This window comes from Astatotilapia calliptera, chromosome 7 (assembly GCF_964374335.1).
Source record: "Astatotilapia calliptera chromosome 7, fAstCal68.1, whole genome shotgun sequence".
Classification (NCBI taxonomy): Eukaryota; Metazoa; Chordata; class Actinopteri; order Cichliformes; family Cichlidae; genus Astatotilapia; species Astatotilapia calliptera.
Genome location: NC_137428.1, coordinates 48,404,269 through 48,423,090, shown reverse-complemented (window position 1 = coordinate 48,423,090; position 18,822 = coordinate 48,404,269). Strand labels below are relative to the sequence as shown.

The 18,822-nt window shown below is 39.0% G+C and overlaps 1 protein-coding gene across 13 annotated transcripts in view; it reads left to right on the top strand.

The window, feature by feature from the left end:
- Nucleotides 1–18,822, top strand: part of LOC113026413 (unconventional myosin-IXAb-like) — a 153,062-nt gene that overhangs the window by 66,750 nt on the left and 67,490 nt on the right. For 11 of the 13 annotated variants that reach the window (XM_026175180.2, XM_080303795.1, XM_080303796.1 and 8 more), the window contains exons 3-6: nucleotides 8,353–8,447; nucleotides 9,826–9,888; nucleotides 13,031–13,130; nucleotides 16,218–16,271. In XM_026175180.2, coding sequence (XP_026030965.1) covers nucleotides 8,353–8,447; nucleotides 9,826–9,888; nucleotides 13,031–13,130; nucleotides 16,218–16,271 — 312 coding nt within the window. The remainder of the gene's footprint in view (nucleotides 1–8,352; nucleotides 8,448–9,825; nucleotides 9,889–13,030; nucleotides 13,131–16,217; nucleotides 16,272–18,822) is intronic. The other 2 variants (XM_026175186.2, XM_026175185.2) reach the window with 1 other exon arrangement.

The following is an 18,822-nucleotide window of genomic DNA, read 5'->3' as shown; positions in this document are numbered from 1 at the left end:
ATGATTGGAGTAGGCAGTGCTCAGCTGATCAAGTTTCATCATTTCATCATCATTTTTATGTGAGTGCACACAGAGCCTGGAACAGGAAGCCTGGGTAACAAAGAAAGCTGATGGCCACCATCATGATACTTGTTATCTCTGACTGTCAAACCAGCTAATGTAAAGAAAGCCTGGATATGCTGATATACTCTAAGGTGTTACTCATGTTGTTGTGTGAAAAGAAAATTACAATATGGGTAGAAAGACCAAGTTCTTATAGGTTAAATCATTAAACACAAGTGTCTGTTTTAAGGTTAGGCTAAGTGTTGAGTTAGTAGTAGTATAAGCCTCCAGGAAGTGAATATGAGTCAGTGAACGGGCTTCATAAATACACAACTGTGTTTATACGTGTACGTGTGAATGAAATAATGGGCTCCTTTTAACATGATGATCTTGGCACAGGCACAGAGCTGCAGATGACTAATGCAAGCGTGGAGTGTGCCAGATATGAGCAGAAACACTCTGCTGCATCTTTTGGATTAATGTTGTTGCGCACTTGTGGTGTTTCTTGTGTTAAATAATGTTCTGTAGTGGAATCCACACAAGTGCAACTATATATATTGAGAATAAGCCTTTTATCTTTCACAGCTGTTAGACACGTTTGTGAATCAGCAGGCCAATGTCAACTTGTTTCCCTGGTTTTAATTCTTCTTGTGGTCAAATTGGGCAATAGATTCTGGGCATTTTATCAACTGGAGGACGTTGTTATTCAGTAAGGTTTTTCATGTCAAGCACCAGCCATTAAGCCATGACGTTAACGGCTCATGCTCACCACATGAAAGAAACCATTTCAGAGTGTGTCACCTAATATCAGAGCATTATTAGCCCTTAAATACAGCCCCGTGGAGGGTAGCGATGAAGCCGAAAGGTAAAACCAGAGCATGTGGTACAGTGGATCTGACCTGACTGTTTGCATAGTAATCGGTGTCCAAATTTAAGAATGCAGTTAGAAAAAAATGAGCCTTGGGGTGATGTTTGCTTAGGAATGTTCCTGACTGAGTGAATTAACCTGGAAAAACAAGTGTGGCAGCTTAGTGCTCACAGCATGTGACCTACATGAAACCAAACCGTAACCACACCTTACAGTAAAGTAAGGTGTGTGTTTTGGAGCCCAAACTTTGAACATTGTGGTTAAAACATGGCACGCACACGTGCTGTACTTCTCTTTTCCTAAGTCTTCTTCACACCCTTCCATAACCTAATCATGTTTTCCTTAAAGGTCAAGGAAAAGTGATTACTAGTGATTAGAAGAGGTAGGGGGTCATTTTTTGGCTTGTAGAGCTGATCCCCTGTTTGTATTCTGTGCAAGCAGATTTGTAACTCACTCAGAGAGAGGAAAAAAAACCCCAAGACATAACATAGTGAAAGCTGTTTTTTTTTTTTTAAAACTATATTTCAAAAATTCACTATATACTGTAGGAAACACTAATGCTAATTCCACACAGTTGTTTTAGCAGCATTATATAATCTTGATTATATAATGGCTAGCTTAAAATAGCAAGCTCAAATTTTATTTCTAAGCGTTGGAGTAGGACTGACAAGAATTATTACACACGGGACGACTCTGGATGAACATTGGTGAAAAAGGCAGCGAGGAAGAATGCAATGTAACAGCGACTTACACGGGCCTTTCTGAGCTCGAAATGCGCCTTAGGGTGCTAACTAAGGGCAGCTGGCACAGTTGATGTTACCCTACATAACAGGAATTGCACAGACCTCTGTTGCAGCCATTTAATAAACAAACCAATGAGTTTTCTGTTTGAGTAAATGAAACCACACTTTTAAAAAAAGAAGAAGAAATAAACAGAACATATAAATTGTTACAAAAATAAAACTTTATCTCACTTCTGTCGATTTTTCTTTAGAGGAAGTCCCAATCTTTGTGGTGGGTGTCGAAACGTTTTGTATGCAGGAACATCCCTGCTGACAGCATTAATGCTGTATTGCTTATGAAATAACAAGATGGGTGGAAATGCACAGAAAAGCTAGCTAATTTAATAAGATATATATATATATATATACACATACTAATTGTATTAATGGTTTGTCCGAGCTAGCTATCGGTTAGTAACTGTTGTCCTAGCTAGCTGATATTAATATTAATATAATCAGCTAACATTATTTTGTGGTTCATTTTAGCAGTAAAAATTCTTATCTGGTGTTTATTAAGCTAGTGCACTCACTCTTATTATATTCTACAGACAAGAGGGTTGAGTGTGTGCATGTATGTCTATATATTTGCTAAGAGCCCATATTTTATTGCTTTTTCGCTTTACTTGTGTGTTAAAACACAAACATGTATCTGAAGTATTGTAAATCCGGTATATAGAATCATACTTTGTGACTGTCGTGTGTTTTCGTGAGAAAGATATGTTGAAAAAAGGTAATGTGCAAGCTCAAGAATTCAATCCATGTACGATAAATGCGAGGAGAGTTTGCAAACACGTGGGAACGTACATGTCACCACATGTTTTGAGATCAGCTATTCCACATAATGTATATAATTTTATTACACTCATATGTTTACAAATTAATTCCCAAAAGCTAAACATATGTTGATAATCATCAACATCTGTTACCCTAGGCAGTTTCTTTAGTAACTTTCATCCAGATTGATCAAGGCATCTTAGAGGAGTTCGGGTACATACATGTGCTATGATCATTATAATAAGATTGGCTTCTCCTTTACCTAAACCACCCCATGTCCTTTCTCCTCATGCTTGCTGTTATGCGGTGGCCCCTTCTTTGCTGTGTGACCTTTGTGTGTAATCACACAAAGGCCTACCTTGTGTGATTACATAACCGCAGTCCTCCTTCTTCCATCCTCACCTCTTTTTCACTCCCAACCTTTCTTTTTCCCAGAAAAGGAGAGCTCATCCCATGTGTCCAGAGGAAAGGACAGAAAAAGAGTTGAGGAGTGCACAAGGATTGGGGGAGTGGATTCAGAGGACAGAGGAAAGTTAAAAAGAGAAGATGAGATGCAGATGAAGCAAAGATCTTATTGCTTAACTTTATTATGTAATTTAGAGTCTTTGATGTTTTAGAGATAAACGGTTTATTTACATTTGATCCAAGCAGTCTGGGTTAAATGTTGTCATCTGTTTCTTGAAGTGAATTTAGTGCGTCTCTGTGTGTGTGTGTTTATACTAGATGTGGTTAAAGACTTAAGGAGATTTTAAGCTCTGCCTGTGTTTATGTTTGCACATATTGAGCGTAACAACGACGCTGTAATTTAAAAAAATTTAACCATCGTGCTATTTTTTTCTTGTATGAGGACAAAACTGTCATACACCAAACATCACATCTATATATAACGCGACATACAAGCTTTTTTGCAATATACATGAAACTGTTTCCCGTATCTCATTTTCCCCTCCTGTTTACAAGCAGTGCATTGATCAGCAGGAACATCCAGAGATGAATAAAAACGCACATTTGCATACACATACACACACTTGCACAATGCTGTCATTTGACACTGCCACAACCACCTGGTCGGCTGCATGTGCGTGCGTTACAACCTCGTCTGCACAGCTAGAATAAGGGCTGCATTGAAGCTATCCCCAACCACAGACACAAATCCTCACACACACACACACACACACACACTTGCACAGATATGCTGTTTTTCCCAGCCTGCCATGTAAAATCGAGCTGCACCTGCTTGCAGAGGAATGCAATGTGATGTCATCTCAGCTGTGAGTGAGGGGCACTTACCGCGGAGGGGGGAAAAAAAAGAAACTCCTCTGGGCTTATGAGTAGCCTTCTGGAGGAATCCACACAGCATGAAGTCATCCTGAAAAACTGTTTTCGGGGTATTTCTGCTGCTCCAGATGTTGTTAAACCACACGTCATACAGAAAATCAACAGTGTAAGGATGGAGGGGATGAGATGGACACCAAGTTAAATAGCGCTGGCATCATTTTATCTGTGCATCACTTTGTTTGTAGTGAATTTGCCCGATGACTTAGACTCATTGCGACTCATGCTTAATTCATCAGTGTTCATTGTTTCAATTTAGTACAACAGAGCTAACAACCCACCAAAACTAACGGACTACATCTCTTCGTCATGCTAATGTTATTAGCATTTTAACCTTTAGAGGGAACATATTTGGCACAAGAAAAAAAGCCTCCATGTTTTATTAAATCAATATGAAGAAATGTCTTATGTTCATCATTGTGGTTGGCCTAGAAAGTAGATAAAGAACTTGTACAAATATAGGCTAGTAGCATGCTTAAAGAAGATCCAATTAAACAAAAAGTAATGATTGTTACTAATAACAAGGAAAACAGGGATTTCGTTCCATTGGTTCATTATTCATAATTGACTCATTCATGAAAACTTTTCTCTCTTAAAACTAAAAACTTGGGGAATTGAAACCATTTTCAGTCATTTGAAGCACTCACTGCTCCCTGAAACACAGAAAGCTATCTAATGGAAGCTAGCCCAGCAGTGGTTTTGGCACGTCTCCACTTGTTTTTCATAAACTAGGTCACCTAATGATTTTTGAAAGTGTACGAGGAAATACTGTGGCTCTGCTGGGAAACAAGGGAAAGAAAGTAACAGAGAGGGAGAAAGCATGTTATTAGAATTGGTATCCAAACCAATTTTAGCCATCGCTTTGAGGAAAGGCTTGACATGCTAATTACCATCCTAGCTCCCATCTCGCCCCCACTCCACTTCAACATATAAAATGCAAAATTTCATCCCAAAATAGGAGAACCACTGCTTGCTTCCTCAGTGCTTGTAGAGCACGGGCTTTCTGCAGGAGTGGAGAAAACAAGTGGCTCCTAACGTAATGTGACAGCATGGAAGGACCCGCCAGGGCTACCACAGCACATATGCATTCATTAACATATTGTTAGAATGACGCTTGGACTTAAACCTACACACACGCACACAGTGTTATAGCTGGATTAAGCCTTGGGCTCAGCACATTTGCTTCGGCATAAAATGTGACATATTGCCGGGAAGCAGTGTATCTTTCATTTGTATAAGTGGACGCTGTGGTGAGCTGCTTTTAACACATTTAAGTTGTTTATTTCTGTACTCCATATGGTCCCACAGGCTATGCACTGAAGGCTGGGGTTAATTCAGATTATGTTGAGTCACTTTGGATTTTCAATTCAAATTCAAATTTGAGGCCAGATTTACTAACATATTGCACCGGCACAAACCTTAAAAAAAGGTATTGTTGTTATTTACAGAGAGCACAGTGAAAAATTAGGTGTAAGATGTGGGAATACTTTTGCAACATATCCTGTTCCTGTGTATTTCTGGGAGTTCCTTCCTCAAGGTGCAAACTTTAGGGAGGCAAACAATAAAATCAAGCGTGCAAACTGATTTACGAATGTTTGTGACATGCAATTTACTGCTAAATGCACCAATAACGCCAAAGAAGCCTGTCTAATTTTTGGTGCTTGATATTGAAATGAACTGACTTATATATTCAATCAAATAAATGCTTCTTGTATTTTGACAGCATCCGAAGAAAACAATGTGATAAAGTATGACTTAAGATATTTTAGTCCTCGCTTGTTCAACTGGTTGCATTAAACTAATTCCCCTCCTTTCACAGCATCTTTCCTTATCAGTCTTTGTTATCTGCCCGGCAACAACAGAGGGATTTTTAACTAAAGTAGGTCATCAGTACATAATATAACCAGTCAATATTTCAAACACTTAGAGTAAATCTTATATTATCCCTCTAATAATTTAACAGCTTTATTCATTTTTTGTTTTCCCTTCATAGGTGACAGTGGAAGCCTCTTTTTTTCTCATACCTGTGAAACTGTTGTTTAAATCCAGTTCGGAGTAAAACTAGGTCACAGTTTGCATTTGTATAAACATGACAGGAAGTTTTTAAGTCGCTGTTGGTTTCTAAAAAAGAAAATGAAGATTTCTCCTGTTTAGGTCCATCCATCCACCCCAGCCTCCTCCTTGTCAGGGATTGCCACCTTTCTTTTGCTATTGACTTAAAATGATTTTTAATTATTTATTTACTTTAAATTAAAATGTTCACAAATAGTTGCTGGTGCCTTATTTTACCTCAAATGCACAAGACTTAAATGTGCTTCATTTGAAGCAGACTAGTATCAAAATATCTAGTTTCCTTGTTTATATTTATAGCACTCTAATGATTAATACTGTACTGCTAATCTTTCTTTCCCGATAGAAACCCTTCATTTCTTAATAGGGCTTTTATTTTATATCATATGACTACTGTTGTGTCCCCTCCCCCGTGTTTGTTCATGTTTACCAGACCCCCTTCCTGTCTGACTTCAAATTGACTACCGGTTGAGGAAATACGGTTTGCTTGGGGGCTTTGTCCGAAACAGTACAGTGAAGACAGGAAATTAGAAAATAAGATAGCGGGGCATGGCGTGGCAACAAAGACTGTCTCTGTTTTATTTACTATTTATTAATAAATAGTCCAAATAAAGTTAAGGTTCTTCTTGATTAGCTTAGTTTTTTCCTTTTTTTCTGTCTCTGTTTTGCATCTGTTTTCTCGCTTCGTCTCCTCGCGTTCATACATTGAGCACACACTGATGCAGACACGAACATATAGACGCACACGCGCACAGACTAATCATAGCGTGTGTTTTCCTGTGCTGTGGTCGCAGCAGGCGTTGACCATGAAGCAGAGTTCAACAGTAAATCATCCAGACTGTGCCGCCCTGCTTATTAATCTCTTTCAAACATAAACAGAAAGCACACGCACAAACTGCGTGGGGCTTAGCACATGCATGCAAACAGATGTGCGACGGGCAAGTGTCCTTTTCACATACATCGTACCAGTGCATTTATCACTTCTTTTTGTTAATGATTGTGAGTGACAGTTTCTGTTAGGGCTGCTCACTTCAATCATTTCAGGAAGTGGATTTTCCCCCTTCAGACTTTAAACTGGAAGTATTTCCCACAGCAGAACGATTGAGGATGAAAGCTCTGTCATTATCATTCTGAATTGCAGTTTCGATTTACATTTCGGGAAATCAAAGGAGATCTCACTGCCAGTCCACTCTCCGCCTTTGCCTCCTTTTAGTTTTTTTTGGTAGTTACCATTGTGTGTCAACCACTGCAAGACTGGCACACATTAAAGACCAACAGGGGTCTAAAAGATGGATGTGCAGGGGAAGCTGTTGCTTGGTATGAAAGTGAAAGGCCTGGAAAAAGAACGACATCAACCTTACTTAAACCTTGTTTTGTTGCTTCTTTCTTCGGGCTGCTTTGTCCCGGTTGGCTCGCTGAATGTGTGTCAAGTTCTGTTTTTAAATGAATCATCACAGAGATCAAAGCCTGATTCTGGAGCAGGGTTTTACTTTTTATTAACCGTGTTATTCCTGAGCTGTAGTATTCACCCAGAAGCCACAATCAATTATCCGTCGCCCACACCGTTCTCCCCCGCTCCCCTTCTCCCCCACCCTTTTACTCTGCTGGCTTTTATGAAGTAATTTATCATCGCTCCAAAATACTGATTGCATCAGCCGGAAAATTTACCGTTGCTACCACTTTATCCTCTCTGAAAAATCTTCTTATTTCCTGCCATATCTTTATCTGTGGGCTTGTTTCCTTCTTTTTTCTCTTTTCACTTAGTTTTCCCCATTTTTTTCTCTTTTCATCATGTCCTCTCTCACAAATGATCATCCCTTCTTCATACTCTTTTGGTCTTTTTTGTTTTGTTTTGTTTTATGTCTGAGCTCTGTCTTCTTTCTTGTCCCTCCCTTTCGTTTGTATCTCTGTGGTGCATTCCCTTTCCTTGTTGCCTCTCCTGTTGCCTCTCCTCTCCTCTGCCTAACTAACCAACCCAGCGAGGCCCATCAGACTGCTAATGAGAACCTGAATGAGTCCTCCAGGGGTCTCTAATGATAGTTTCTCTCTATGTGTGTGTGTGTGTGTTAGCAGAAATGCCCACAGACTCCCACAAGCAGTGACTGTGTCTGTTTTCAGTGTTGCAGTGTTTGCCTTCAGAGGAATTTGGCAGTTTAGTGCGTGACTGACGTGTCTGACTGTGAGTTTTAACTGCGTGTTTGTGTATTTGTGTGTGTGCCCCTTTTGCAGGCCCCTTCCTGTGCCTCATGGCCTCTGTTACAGTGCTGTGATTGGTAGCTTTCCCTTCATATGTCAACATATTTCAACATATTTTTTTTACTTTTCTTCAGAGCTGGTAGATATAACATCTACTGAAATCTGAATGCTAACCCTAACCTGTTGATACTTGGTTTATCTTACAGGTGTAAACTGTTAATCATAGCTTGCCAGCACCTTGTACCTGTGCGTGCTGATATGTAATCCTTTCTGTTTTCTCTTCAGGCCTTTGGGAATGCTAAGACGGCCCATAACAACAACTCCAGCCGCTTTGGGAAGTTCATCCAGGTCAACTATCAGGAGAGTGGCACAGTCAGGGGGTGAGAGATGCATGCTGACATATAAAACACATCTATAGAAGCCATATCTAGAGCTGGACCGATATTATTTGCCAGTGTATCGGCATTTATGAGACAGAGGGCGCTCTGCAACTTAGCTGTTGGCAACATGTGCTTGGAACACCACAAACAAAACAACGAGCTGATCCGAGCAGAGTCGGGCAGTGCATCAAGCGATCCACGACTTTTGACAATAAAACAAGATTACATGTCCTCGCTGTTTAAAGGAAGCAGCCGAAAGTAGCTTATTGTCATATTGTGTTAATAAAGAGTCATAAATTACTACATGCATGAAATGTTAGTTAAAAGCTTTTTGTTTAAAACAAAAAAAAAATATTGGGCCATTTATATGATTTTAGAATCATAGGCTGCTGGGGGATTCCCATGATGCATTGAGCATTTCTTCTTCAATCACCTTTCTCACTCACCATGTGTTAATAGACATCTCTGCATCAAATCATTACTTGTTATTAATCTCTGGCTCTCTTCCACAGCATGTTTTTTATCCTGTTTTCCTTCTCTCACCCAAACCGATCACGGCAGGTGGCCCCGCCCCTCCCTGAGCCTGAGGAGGAGGTTTCTTCCTGTTAAAAGGGAGTTTTTCCTTCCGACTGTCGCCCAAGTGCTTGCTCATAGGGGGTCAAATGATTTCTGGTTTTTTTCTCTGTATGTATTATTGTAGGGTCTACCTTACAATATAAAGCTCCTTGAGGCGAGTGTTGTAATTTGGCGCTGTATAAATAAAACTGAATTGAATTGAATAGAATCACCAAATATTGTTATCAGTCTTAAAAATCAATATATCGTTCCAGCTCTACTAGATACACATTTCATGTTGTTTTACTCGTTTTTTGTTTTTTTTTTTAATCAAAAATTTGTTTTGTTTTGTTTTCTTATTTTTGTCTGTCACTTTTGGTCAACAGCTTTTGTTTTTAAAGGTGTTATAAAAATGAATCTGACTTGAGAAATAATTTAATAACAGATATAATAGCAGAATAATGCCTACAATTTATGTATATTATTATTATTAACTTTATATATCTCTTAATATTGTGCTATGATTTATAAATATAAACATGTAAGTTACAAAAAACAACATTCAGCCATTATTGACGTGCGATTATGTAAATTCTCATTTGAAAAACTATTAAAAACCACAATTCAGATAATTATACCTCTTACCTCTTCCTATTGTCTGCTAATCTGTTAAAACGCCCTGTTTAGGATGAGTATGGCAAAAAAAAGCACATTCAGTGTCCATGTGATATTGAAACATTGTTCATTTCTGATCATAATTACAGCAGCTTGTTCTTAAATTACTCTTGTGACTTAGTGCGGCTGCATTTATGTTTATTTCCAGCGCATACGTAGAGAAGTACCTGCTGGAGAAATCACGTCTGGTGTACCAGGAGCACAATGAGAGGTGAGTGCAGATCACATATTGTTTGTTTGTTTGTTTGTTTGTTTTTCTTCTTCTTTTTTTGCTGGATAAACCCATACAGACATCATTAGAAGATTTGTCATCTGCAGCACTTGGCTCACTTTCCACATTGTTTCATCAGTATGGATCGCTGTTTTATCACACCTAGAATGACTCAGCAGCAGCTCTCATGCTTTTGTATGTAAATAACATCTTGTTAATCAGAAAGAATCCAAGTCTTTGCTTTGTGTGGATTTAAAATCCATCAAAAATAATCTGTTTAGCTTTGACTCCACCTTTAACGGAAATCCAATTTTTCCTGTGAACATTTCTAAAAGGTGAAAATAACGAACTTCAATAAGCGCAGCTAGAGGTGGTGCAGCCATAAATAATCTAAATATGATACATGAAACACTGAGACACTTCCACTTGCCTGAAAGCTAAGATCTTAAATGCGTATCTTTTCGCTCACATGCTCTTTGTCTAAGAAACTCAATGCTGAAATAGTCTTCATTTCCCCTGCAAGGATATATCAGGTGGCCATCTGACTGAAACCTCTGCCCTTTGTTTAACTCTCAGGTTTTCCTCTGAGTTTAGGCATTTATTGACACAGAATGGGACAAATACTGTGATACAGATTTCGAGATATTACATAAGGAGTCATATTTCCTGTCCAGTATAACAGTGTAAAACTGTCTATTTTTACTTTTTATACGTATAAACATACTCACATGTGTATGAAGAACTCATCTACCTGACGTTGGGCATATGCACGCACATGCACGTGTCTCCACCTGCACCCACATCCTATAAATAGCTTTACTTGTCTCAGGTAACACAGAGACACACCCTAACAGTTCATCATATCGCTCCCAGGTGACAGTAAAAAAAAAGCCACTGATCCCACCAGCATAATAGCTTCATGCGTGGGGAGGAGGGGAACTGTCCAACAGTCATCTAATCGCTCTAACCCTGACTGGTCTGGGCTTTTTGTTTCATCCTGATGACAGGCTCTGGCGGCCATATTGATAGGATAGAAACTAAAGTCAGGACCTCCCAGACGGTTCATCCTTGAACCACAGAGGTGGGGGAGAAGGATGATAAACTGCAAACTATCTTAAATCTTAAAGTCGGTTCAGTGGCAGGTTGCCTTTGTACGATCCCACCGGAGAGGAAAAAGCACTAGGGAGTGAACTAGCTGAACTTTCCAGGGATACTGTTGGGGCTTAATGACTCTGCAGAAACTACAAGGGAGGGGGCTTTACTGTATTCAAGAGCCGTCACGCAAATCCCAAGTGTGGATACTGTTTTTGCTTGTTGGTATTTTTTGTTATTGTTGTTATCTTATAAGTTGCCCCTGTTTTATGTTGTCTAACGCATTGAATGAGAGACCCCATTTTTCCCACATTATTTTCTTCTTCCTGCCGGTTAAATGCAGAACTGAATTTAAAATTCTTCTCCTCTCATACACAATCTTGAATAATCAGGCCTTTCTTCTGTGGAACCAGAAGATGATTTTGGAGACATGCACCCTGGAATCTTTCGTGTGGAATCACAAATGAACTTAAACTGAAGATTTAATACTTAATACAGTGTTCAGCTGATAGCCTCCCATTTATGTTTCACTGCTTCATTCAGGCATTCAAGTCATTGATTGGTGTATTTGAATGAGAGCCTGATGGATTACATAAGTTTTCTGGGCAAAGCCATGGTACCTTACCTACATGAACTCTGCTTTTCTGGTCTTACAAAAATAAAAGCCCAAAAAAGACTGAAAGCAGTTGATCACGAGGTTTGCTACTTGATACTGTATTCTGGTCAGCGGTTAGTGTGAAGAAAAACTCTGTGGCAAAAAAAAGGTTGTAAAACAGTTCTTTGTGGAAGGTCAGAAAGAATAATTTGGGGTTGAGTGCATTTGTTTCTTTTGTGTTTACGGTTGCGTTCAGGGCAAATGACGAGTAACCTTTGCCCTGTAACAGCTGGATTCATTAAGCAACTTTATCTGGATTCATCTGGATAACTCATTACTGCCAAGTCCATGTATTATTTACCAAACCTGTATATATGCAGTTCATGAAGCTCAGAGTAAAATATCGCAATACTTTGGAATCGGATGTAGAGATTATGTAATAGCATCTTTTATTTGAGAGGTGCGATGATAGAAAACGTGAGCTTACAGGTTGGGAGTCTTTAATATCCTCCGTGGGTTTTATAAGTTTCCACCACTCCATCAAACAGTAAGTGTCCCTCTGCAGAGAAGGGAAACTCGTTTCCAGCTGTAATAGAATTACCTCTCAGCGCACTGGCCAAAGCCCCAGCCTTTGTCACGGTTAATCACAACTCGTTACCTTGAGCCCACACACCACACTGCCGCTTTGTTTGTCTTGAAATGTGAGACCGCCGGGTCAGAGGGGTGACTTATCTGTTACATGTTGCAGGTTTGTTTTAAGAAATGTTCCGCAGATAACGCGAAAGGAGTCTCCTCCCCAGGGGCCGTTTCGGCACAGCGGGGAGATATGAAAGCTGCTGTCCTTAGTTCACCTCTGAGGAAATTTAAAAGAAATTAATACAAGAAAAATAAATCTTTTTCTTTTTTTTCCTTCTTCACCGTCTAACTCAGGAGTATCAAACATAAGGCCCAGGGCTCGGAATCGGCCTGGCAAGAACTCCAATCCGGCCCACTGGATGCGTTTGGAAAATATAAAGGGGGGCATAAATTTTAGACTGTAATCAAGTAATAGATAAACACTTAAAACAAAGAAAAATTCTTGCTTCTTTTCAGTATTTACTACAGACATTTCTATTTTTGTACAACGTGTCCACAGTTAAATAATAATTAACAAAATCGTGCTGTTTTAAAACTACAGGACAGTCAGGCTTTTTCTGTAATTTTACACATATATTTCTTACAGTTTAAGCACATTTATATCAGCAGCAATTCTTTATCATGTACAAAAAATCACTTCTTTTTCTCATACTGAGGTATCCAAGGGATTAAACGTACAGTTAAACTTCTTTACACTGACAGAAATGGGATTTTCTCCAGTCTGGCCCACTTAAGATCAAAGTGAGTTGGATGTGACCTACGAAAAATATAAAGAAGTTTGACATCAGTCCTCTAATGTGTTTCTGTGTGTTTCTGTAGGAACTACCATGTGTTTTACTACCTGTTGGCTGGAGCCAGTGAAGAGGAGAGGAAGGCCTTCCACCTGCTCAAACCTGAGGAATATCACTACCTCAACCAGGTCCGCACACAAAAACACACACGCCCAAACATAGATACAAATAGCAAAGTGGGTGCTGCTTTCTAGAAAAGCTTCACGTTATTCTATTATATTTTATTATCTGGCAAGTCATTCAAATCCAGTTTCTGTCTGTTAAAATATGAATCGATTAAAGCTCCAGCAGCACTTGAAATGTGAAGAAACAGCTTTATTAATTTGACTGATAAGCTTTGGATAAAGGCCTCAATTTGGTTCATCACCAAACAGGTTACAGTGAACATTTTAAACAGCTTACGTAAAACAACCAATCATATATGTCCAACTTAGACAGTCATCAGTGAGGCACGAATAAGGATGGAGTGAGCACGTGCTTGTGGTTTAATGCACATCATTGCCAATGGAAACCAACACTGGTTTTAGAATATCTCATTGCCTGCTATATTCAGTTTACATGTAGTAAATAGTATGTAGTGTGATCAGTAAAATGTGTGATCTTATATTAAAATAATAATATAACTGATGGCATTTTGGGAAAAAATTAAAAGACTTTTTTTTTAAAATTACACATAAACAGCCCATCAAAATGATACAACTATGAAATATAAATATCTAACATGAACATCAAGTAACCTTCCTCACTTAAGGCAGGATTATCCACAAATCCTAATTTACCGTAGCCTAATGCAGTACTATAGCACTATAGACAGAAATATGTCTGTAGACTTTGTCAGGATGTATTTATTATCAGATATAATCAGATATATCCGGACCTCTAATTTAAAACAACAAAAATTCAGATATAAACAATTTCCAGATGAGATAATGAGTTACAAATGAAGACACAATCATTATAGCAGGGATGGAAAGCTTGAGTCTACAAAGATTTTAAACTGATAGCATGTTAACCGATGTGCATCAAAGCCTTTTTTTAAAAGATGTAGGGCAAAAAAATGCTAATTTTATGTAAATGATTCATAAAAAAAAGCAAATATTCATCCCAAATGAAAACCGGGTTAAGTTATTATTGATTAGTAAAGCTGAAAAATCTCTGCTGGATCTTATTTACTCACTTAACTCAACTGGGACACATACATATCTTTGACTGCCAGAAATTCAACTCTTTTTCTCACATGTATGTGCGGCCGAGTGTGCAGACATGCCTGGTCACATGCCAAAAGCCCCCGGGGGGTGTGTATCTTTTGCAGTACATCTGTGTGTTTTGGCAGCTGATGTGTGAGGATTCATATTCCCCCATGCCATGAAGGTAGCACACTGGAAAGATGAAAAAAAGATTCTCTCTCCTCATCTGCCCAAAAAATAAAATTTTTCTCCCCCGTTCTCTTTAATCTCCCCAACAACAACAGCAACAACAACCCCCTCTTGTTAGCTGCCAGCTTACTTTGCAGCTCTGTTTCCATGGCAACTGCAAAACTCACGACTCAGTCTGGCGCTGACGAGGACTCACGCAGAGGCTGCCGGCAGTCGTGTAGTGGTGCGCACTTACGCACACGCCGATGTCACAGAAGAGCAGAGCGATTGTGCGTACTTAGCTCTTTGTGTTACTCTGTGTTTCTCGGTGGCTTTGACTGAAGTACATTTGCTCAAATACTTCAAAGCTGTGCCCCCTCTTTACTGTGCAGTGCACTTAACTTACTGTGATTTTGAGAGTGTAGATCTGCTGACTGAAGCCAGTGTGAAAGTGCCTTAAACATCAGTTCTTTCAGTGGCCAGAAAGGGATGTCTCCTCTGCTTGCAACAACACCACTGGTTTCCTTATAAGACGCCTACGAGGAAACCTTTAGTGTGCAGAATTGCTACTTCCAGGTCGTATTGAGCAGAACACAAAGTTAATTTTGTGGATTTAACTGGTAAATTTTATGGTCATTGAATCAGAACGGAAAGCGATCCAGGATATTGTCATCAGCTAACAATCTGCTGCTAGCCAGTCTTTTTTGGTGAGTCTTGCTCCTCAGCTCAAGGCTTCCTAACTAGACTTCATTTACCACTGAGTTACATCGTGGTGGCTACGTCTGTTCTGTATGTCTTAGCACGTGTCAGTCAAAGCAGCAACATTTCATAACTTTAAGACTTCACAAAATCTAAACTATTGAGTTCCAGTGGTCTATCCGATATCCCTGTGTTGGTATTGTTCCTATATCATCATAACAATGCTGGTCCAGGATCAGCATTGCAACTGACCAATCACTTTATCTGAACAATTAGTTGGCATTAGCCAAGAAGTTAGCTGATGCTAGCACGAGTAAATTTAGCTTATAGCAAACCTTACTCAGTAATATATTTGCTACACTGCTAATTATTAAAGAAAACACTTGTTTACTTTTTGTTTTAGAAGAGAGTTTTATATAAACAGGCATTTTTCCCCTTTTTCTGCCATGTTGTGATGTCAAGGCTAAGACATCACAGCGTAGTTTGTCCATCCACGATGATCACTGCAAATGACAATGTTATGATGGTATGGGATACCATCATAACATCATAACGGATACACTGTCCCAATGTTAGGAAGGGTGTTTTTGACACTTGCACACTGGATTAATTTCTGCTTATAGCTTTAGTTACTAATTCCTTTACTGATTGTGATTTACACATTAGAAGGTGTTGCAGTGTGATACAGATTTAAGCTTAAAGTTAATGTTTAGGATAACTTAGGATAAATAAATCACTAACTTAACCAGTCTGAATTTAAAAAAAAGCAAAATGATTAAAAACACAACTATAACATTAAGGAATCAACAGCATTTATCCAGTTGTGCTATGATAGTATTGTAGTAGTTTTAATTTAGATAGGAAACGCTTTCAAAATTGTAATTAATTAATATTTGCCACTACTTTTACTTACATAAAATATCTAACTACTTTTTGCACCACAGATGGTGTGTTTTTTTTCCAATGCCAAACCCTGATGAGGTCATCGGGGTTTCATTTTCGTGACTCTGTGGATGTGTGTCTGTTTTCGTGAGATTCTTTTTCTCCCCTCACGTCTTAACAGTATGCGTCATTGCTTCCTCAGTCTTTTTAAAGATTGCATTTTCATACTGTACGTATGTGTAACTCAAGCCTTCTTAACCCGCTCTGCCTTACTTCCAGATGACAAAGAAATCGCACAAACTCTACTGGGACAATTACTATGAGAGTGAGCTGGTCAGTATCGTGTGGATGACAAGCTGTTTGTGTACGTCTGTGTCCATGGGTGTGTCGTGGTACACTGGGTTTTTGGTGCCAGTCTTAGTCTTGTTCTTTCTTGGCTTTCCACACCCGCCCGCTTTCAGTGAAAAAGATGGAGGCGACCTGGGCTGACCTCCGCCGGTTGTGCTCTAAAATGTTTAAAGGGATTCCTTAGTGTAATCTTTTGACTGTATTTGGCTGTTCCGTCTCAAGACGTTTGCTCTTTGTACTTTGTCCAGTAACTCAAGGTTTTTGCCTGTTTTTCAAAGTAAATGAATCTCTTTCTCTCGTTTAAAAAAAATAAAATGACGGGTGACGACATGCTTATTAACAGTATTCGGACAATAAGGCATCCCTTTAAACTTGTCCTTTGGCTTTTGCGTGCTTTGCTTTTGGGGAATAGGTGACAAATTCAACACTACCATCTTTAAAGGGAAGGTTCAGGATCTTAATGTGAGTATGACAGAAGTTTTGCAGTTTTGGTTTGTTATCACAGAGCCACAAAAACTGCTGATATTGATAGCATCGATTGCTTACCACAGTAAGGAGGGAAAGGAGTAAGAAGAACCTTCAAGCACTCAAAAGTGTCGCTGATCCAAATGATACTAGTAACCATGTTCAAAACGAGAAGCAGACTTGCAGCAGCGACACTTTCCATCAATGTTAAACAAGCATTTGTGGTGAGGGCCTTCAAGTATGTTGACTAGGATGTAAATTTAACATAATTTCATGCTTCGCGGTAACATTAAAGATAGGGCAAGCGCTGACCTGAACAATTGGTAAAATACTCCTAAGTCTATTAGTCAGCTTGAGCAGTGGTCAATTAGCTTCACATCCTGAAACTTCCCTCTAGCTGTGTGGTCCGTTTTATGCGTGTTTGTGTGTGTTTTTGCCGTTTCATTGGTCTCTGAGCCTGCCCGCTGTCTTGCCAGCCTCCACCTGAAGTGAGTAATGTTTGGTCAGTGGGATTTGTTGTGTTTGTTTAAAGGCCCCTGTATCTGCTAATGGGAGATTATGTTACTTAGACTTTGCTGGCGAGCAAACACTTGACATGAGAGTTGGTCAGTATAAATACGACCTGTGGACTTACTGTATTTCACTCTTGACTTTGGCTTTTTCAACTCTTTGTTTCTTAGCTCTGAAACATTTCTTTTTGTTATGAATGAAAACAAATATTTTGAGTATTCTCTAAAAAGCTCTCATTGGCGTTGTGAATCCCTATTAATTTTACAAGCTAATGGACTTTTCTCATACCACACCTGCAGAATATCCTTTACTTCATATCTTGCTTGGAGGCATTTAACAACATAAAGTACAGCGATAGCATACATTTATACTCAACTTGTTTTTGTCTTTAAACGGCTATAATCTGTTACTGCACGCCCATAACAAAGTCATGATAAAATAACGTGATATTTACAATCCCCATATATTATTACCTGCATGCCTGTATGTTGTCAGTACAAACAATGGCAGTAAGAAACATTGTTGTAAATATAGCTCTAGGTAATATTATTATTACTTTGAACTTCAGATCAAACTGTTGACCTTGAAGGTTAGTTCAGAGGTAAAACGTGACATATTTTAAGTCTTACTGTACTTTGTGCATGTTAGCAATACACACCACACTACGAATCGTACTTTAGTTTTTAGGCTTTTTTGTCAACCATGAGCTCAAACACCAGAAACATAAGCTCCTTGGCTGAGGTAGCATACTTAACAACTGCTTATAAGAAGAATCATTTAAGTCATGCTGAACATGTGGCTTTTGCTGCAGGAGTGGTTTGAGAAATTTCTGTTGAGGTTTTTAAGATACGATTTGTGTTCCTCTCTTCATTTGATTCATGCTGTATCTCTGCATCATTTGCACCATTTACAGTAAATGTTATGAAGCCACGTTAATTACTGTGCTACGCTTCTGAGGCCATTGGATTTTCAAGAAATTGGTGCAAACACGAGATCCTACAAGGATCCAAGAAGCCAGGCGTGAAACTATGACGTTGTTGCTGAACCGGACCAGTTAGCAATCTTCCATGAAATTGGTTTCACTTAAGTGTAGCTTTTTTAATCTTAGATTTAATAGACTGTTTTTAATTAGATTTCTTTCTTTTATTATATTTTTTGCAAGGGAAGCAAAAAGGCATACTGTTAGGCCCTAACCTCTGTACACCATCACCAATTTTAGATCAAACCATCAACATGTGATTGAAGTTTGGACTTAACTCAAGGGTTTAACCAAAGGTTTGTAGTAACTGTTTAGGAATTACAGCCATTTTCATTCATAGTCCCCCATTTTCAGAGGCAGAAATTGCAAAGGGAAAATTGACTGAAAAGCGGTTTCATGGCCTGTTCCCTCTTTATTTCATGAAGCAGATAAACGATCTGTAGTTAATTCCAAGTGTTAATCTAGCGTTAGGTAGCTGTTCATTGGACCTTTAAATGCCAGTGATGGCATGAGGAAGGCCGTCATTAGCCAGGAAAAAAACAGAAACCCCCCCCAGAAAAACATAACAAACTTTACGAAGAG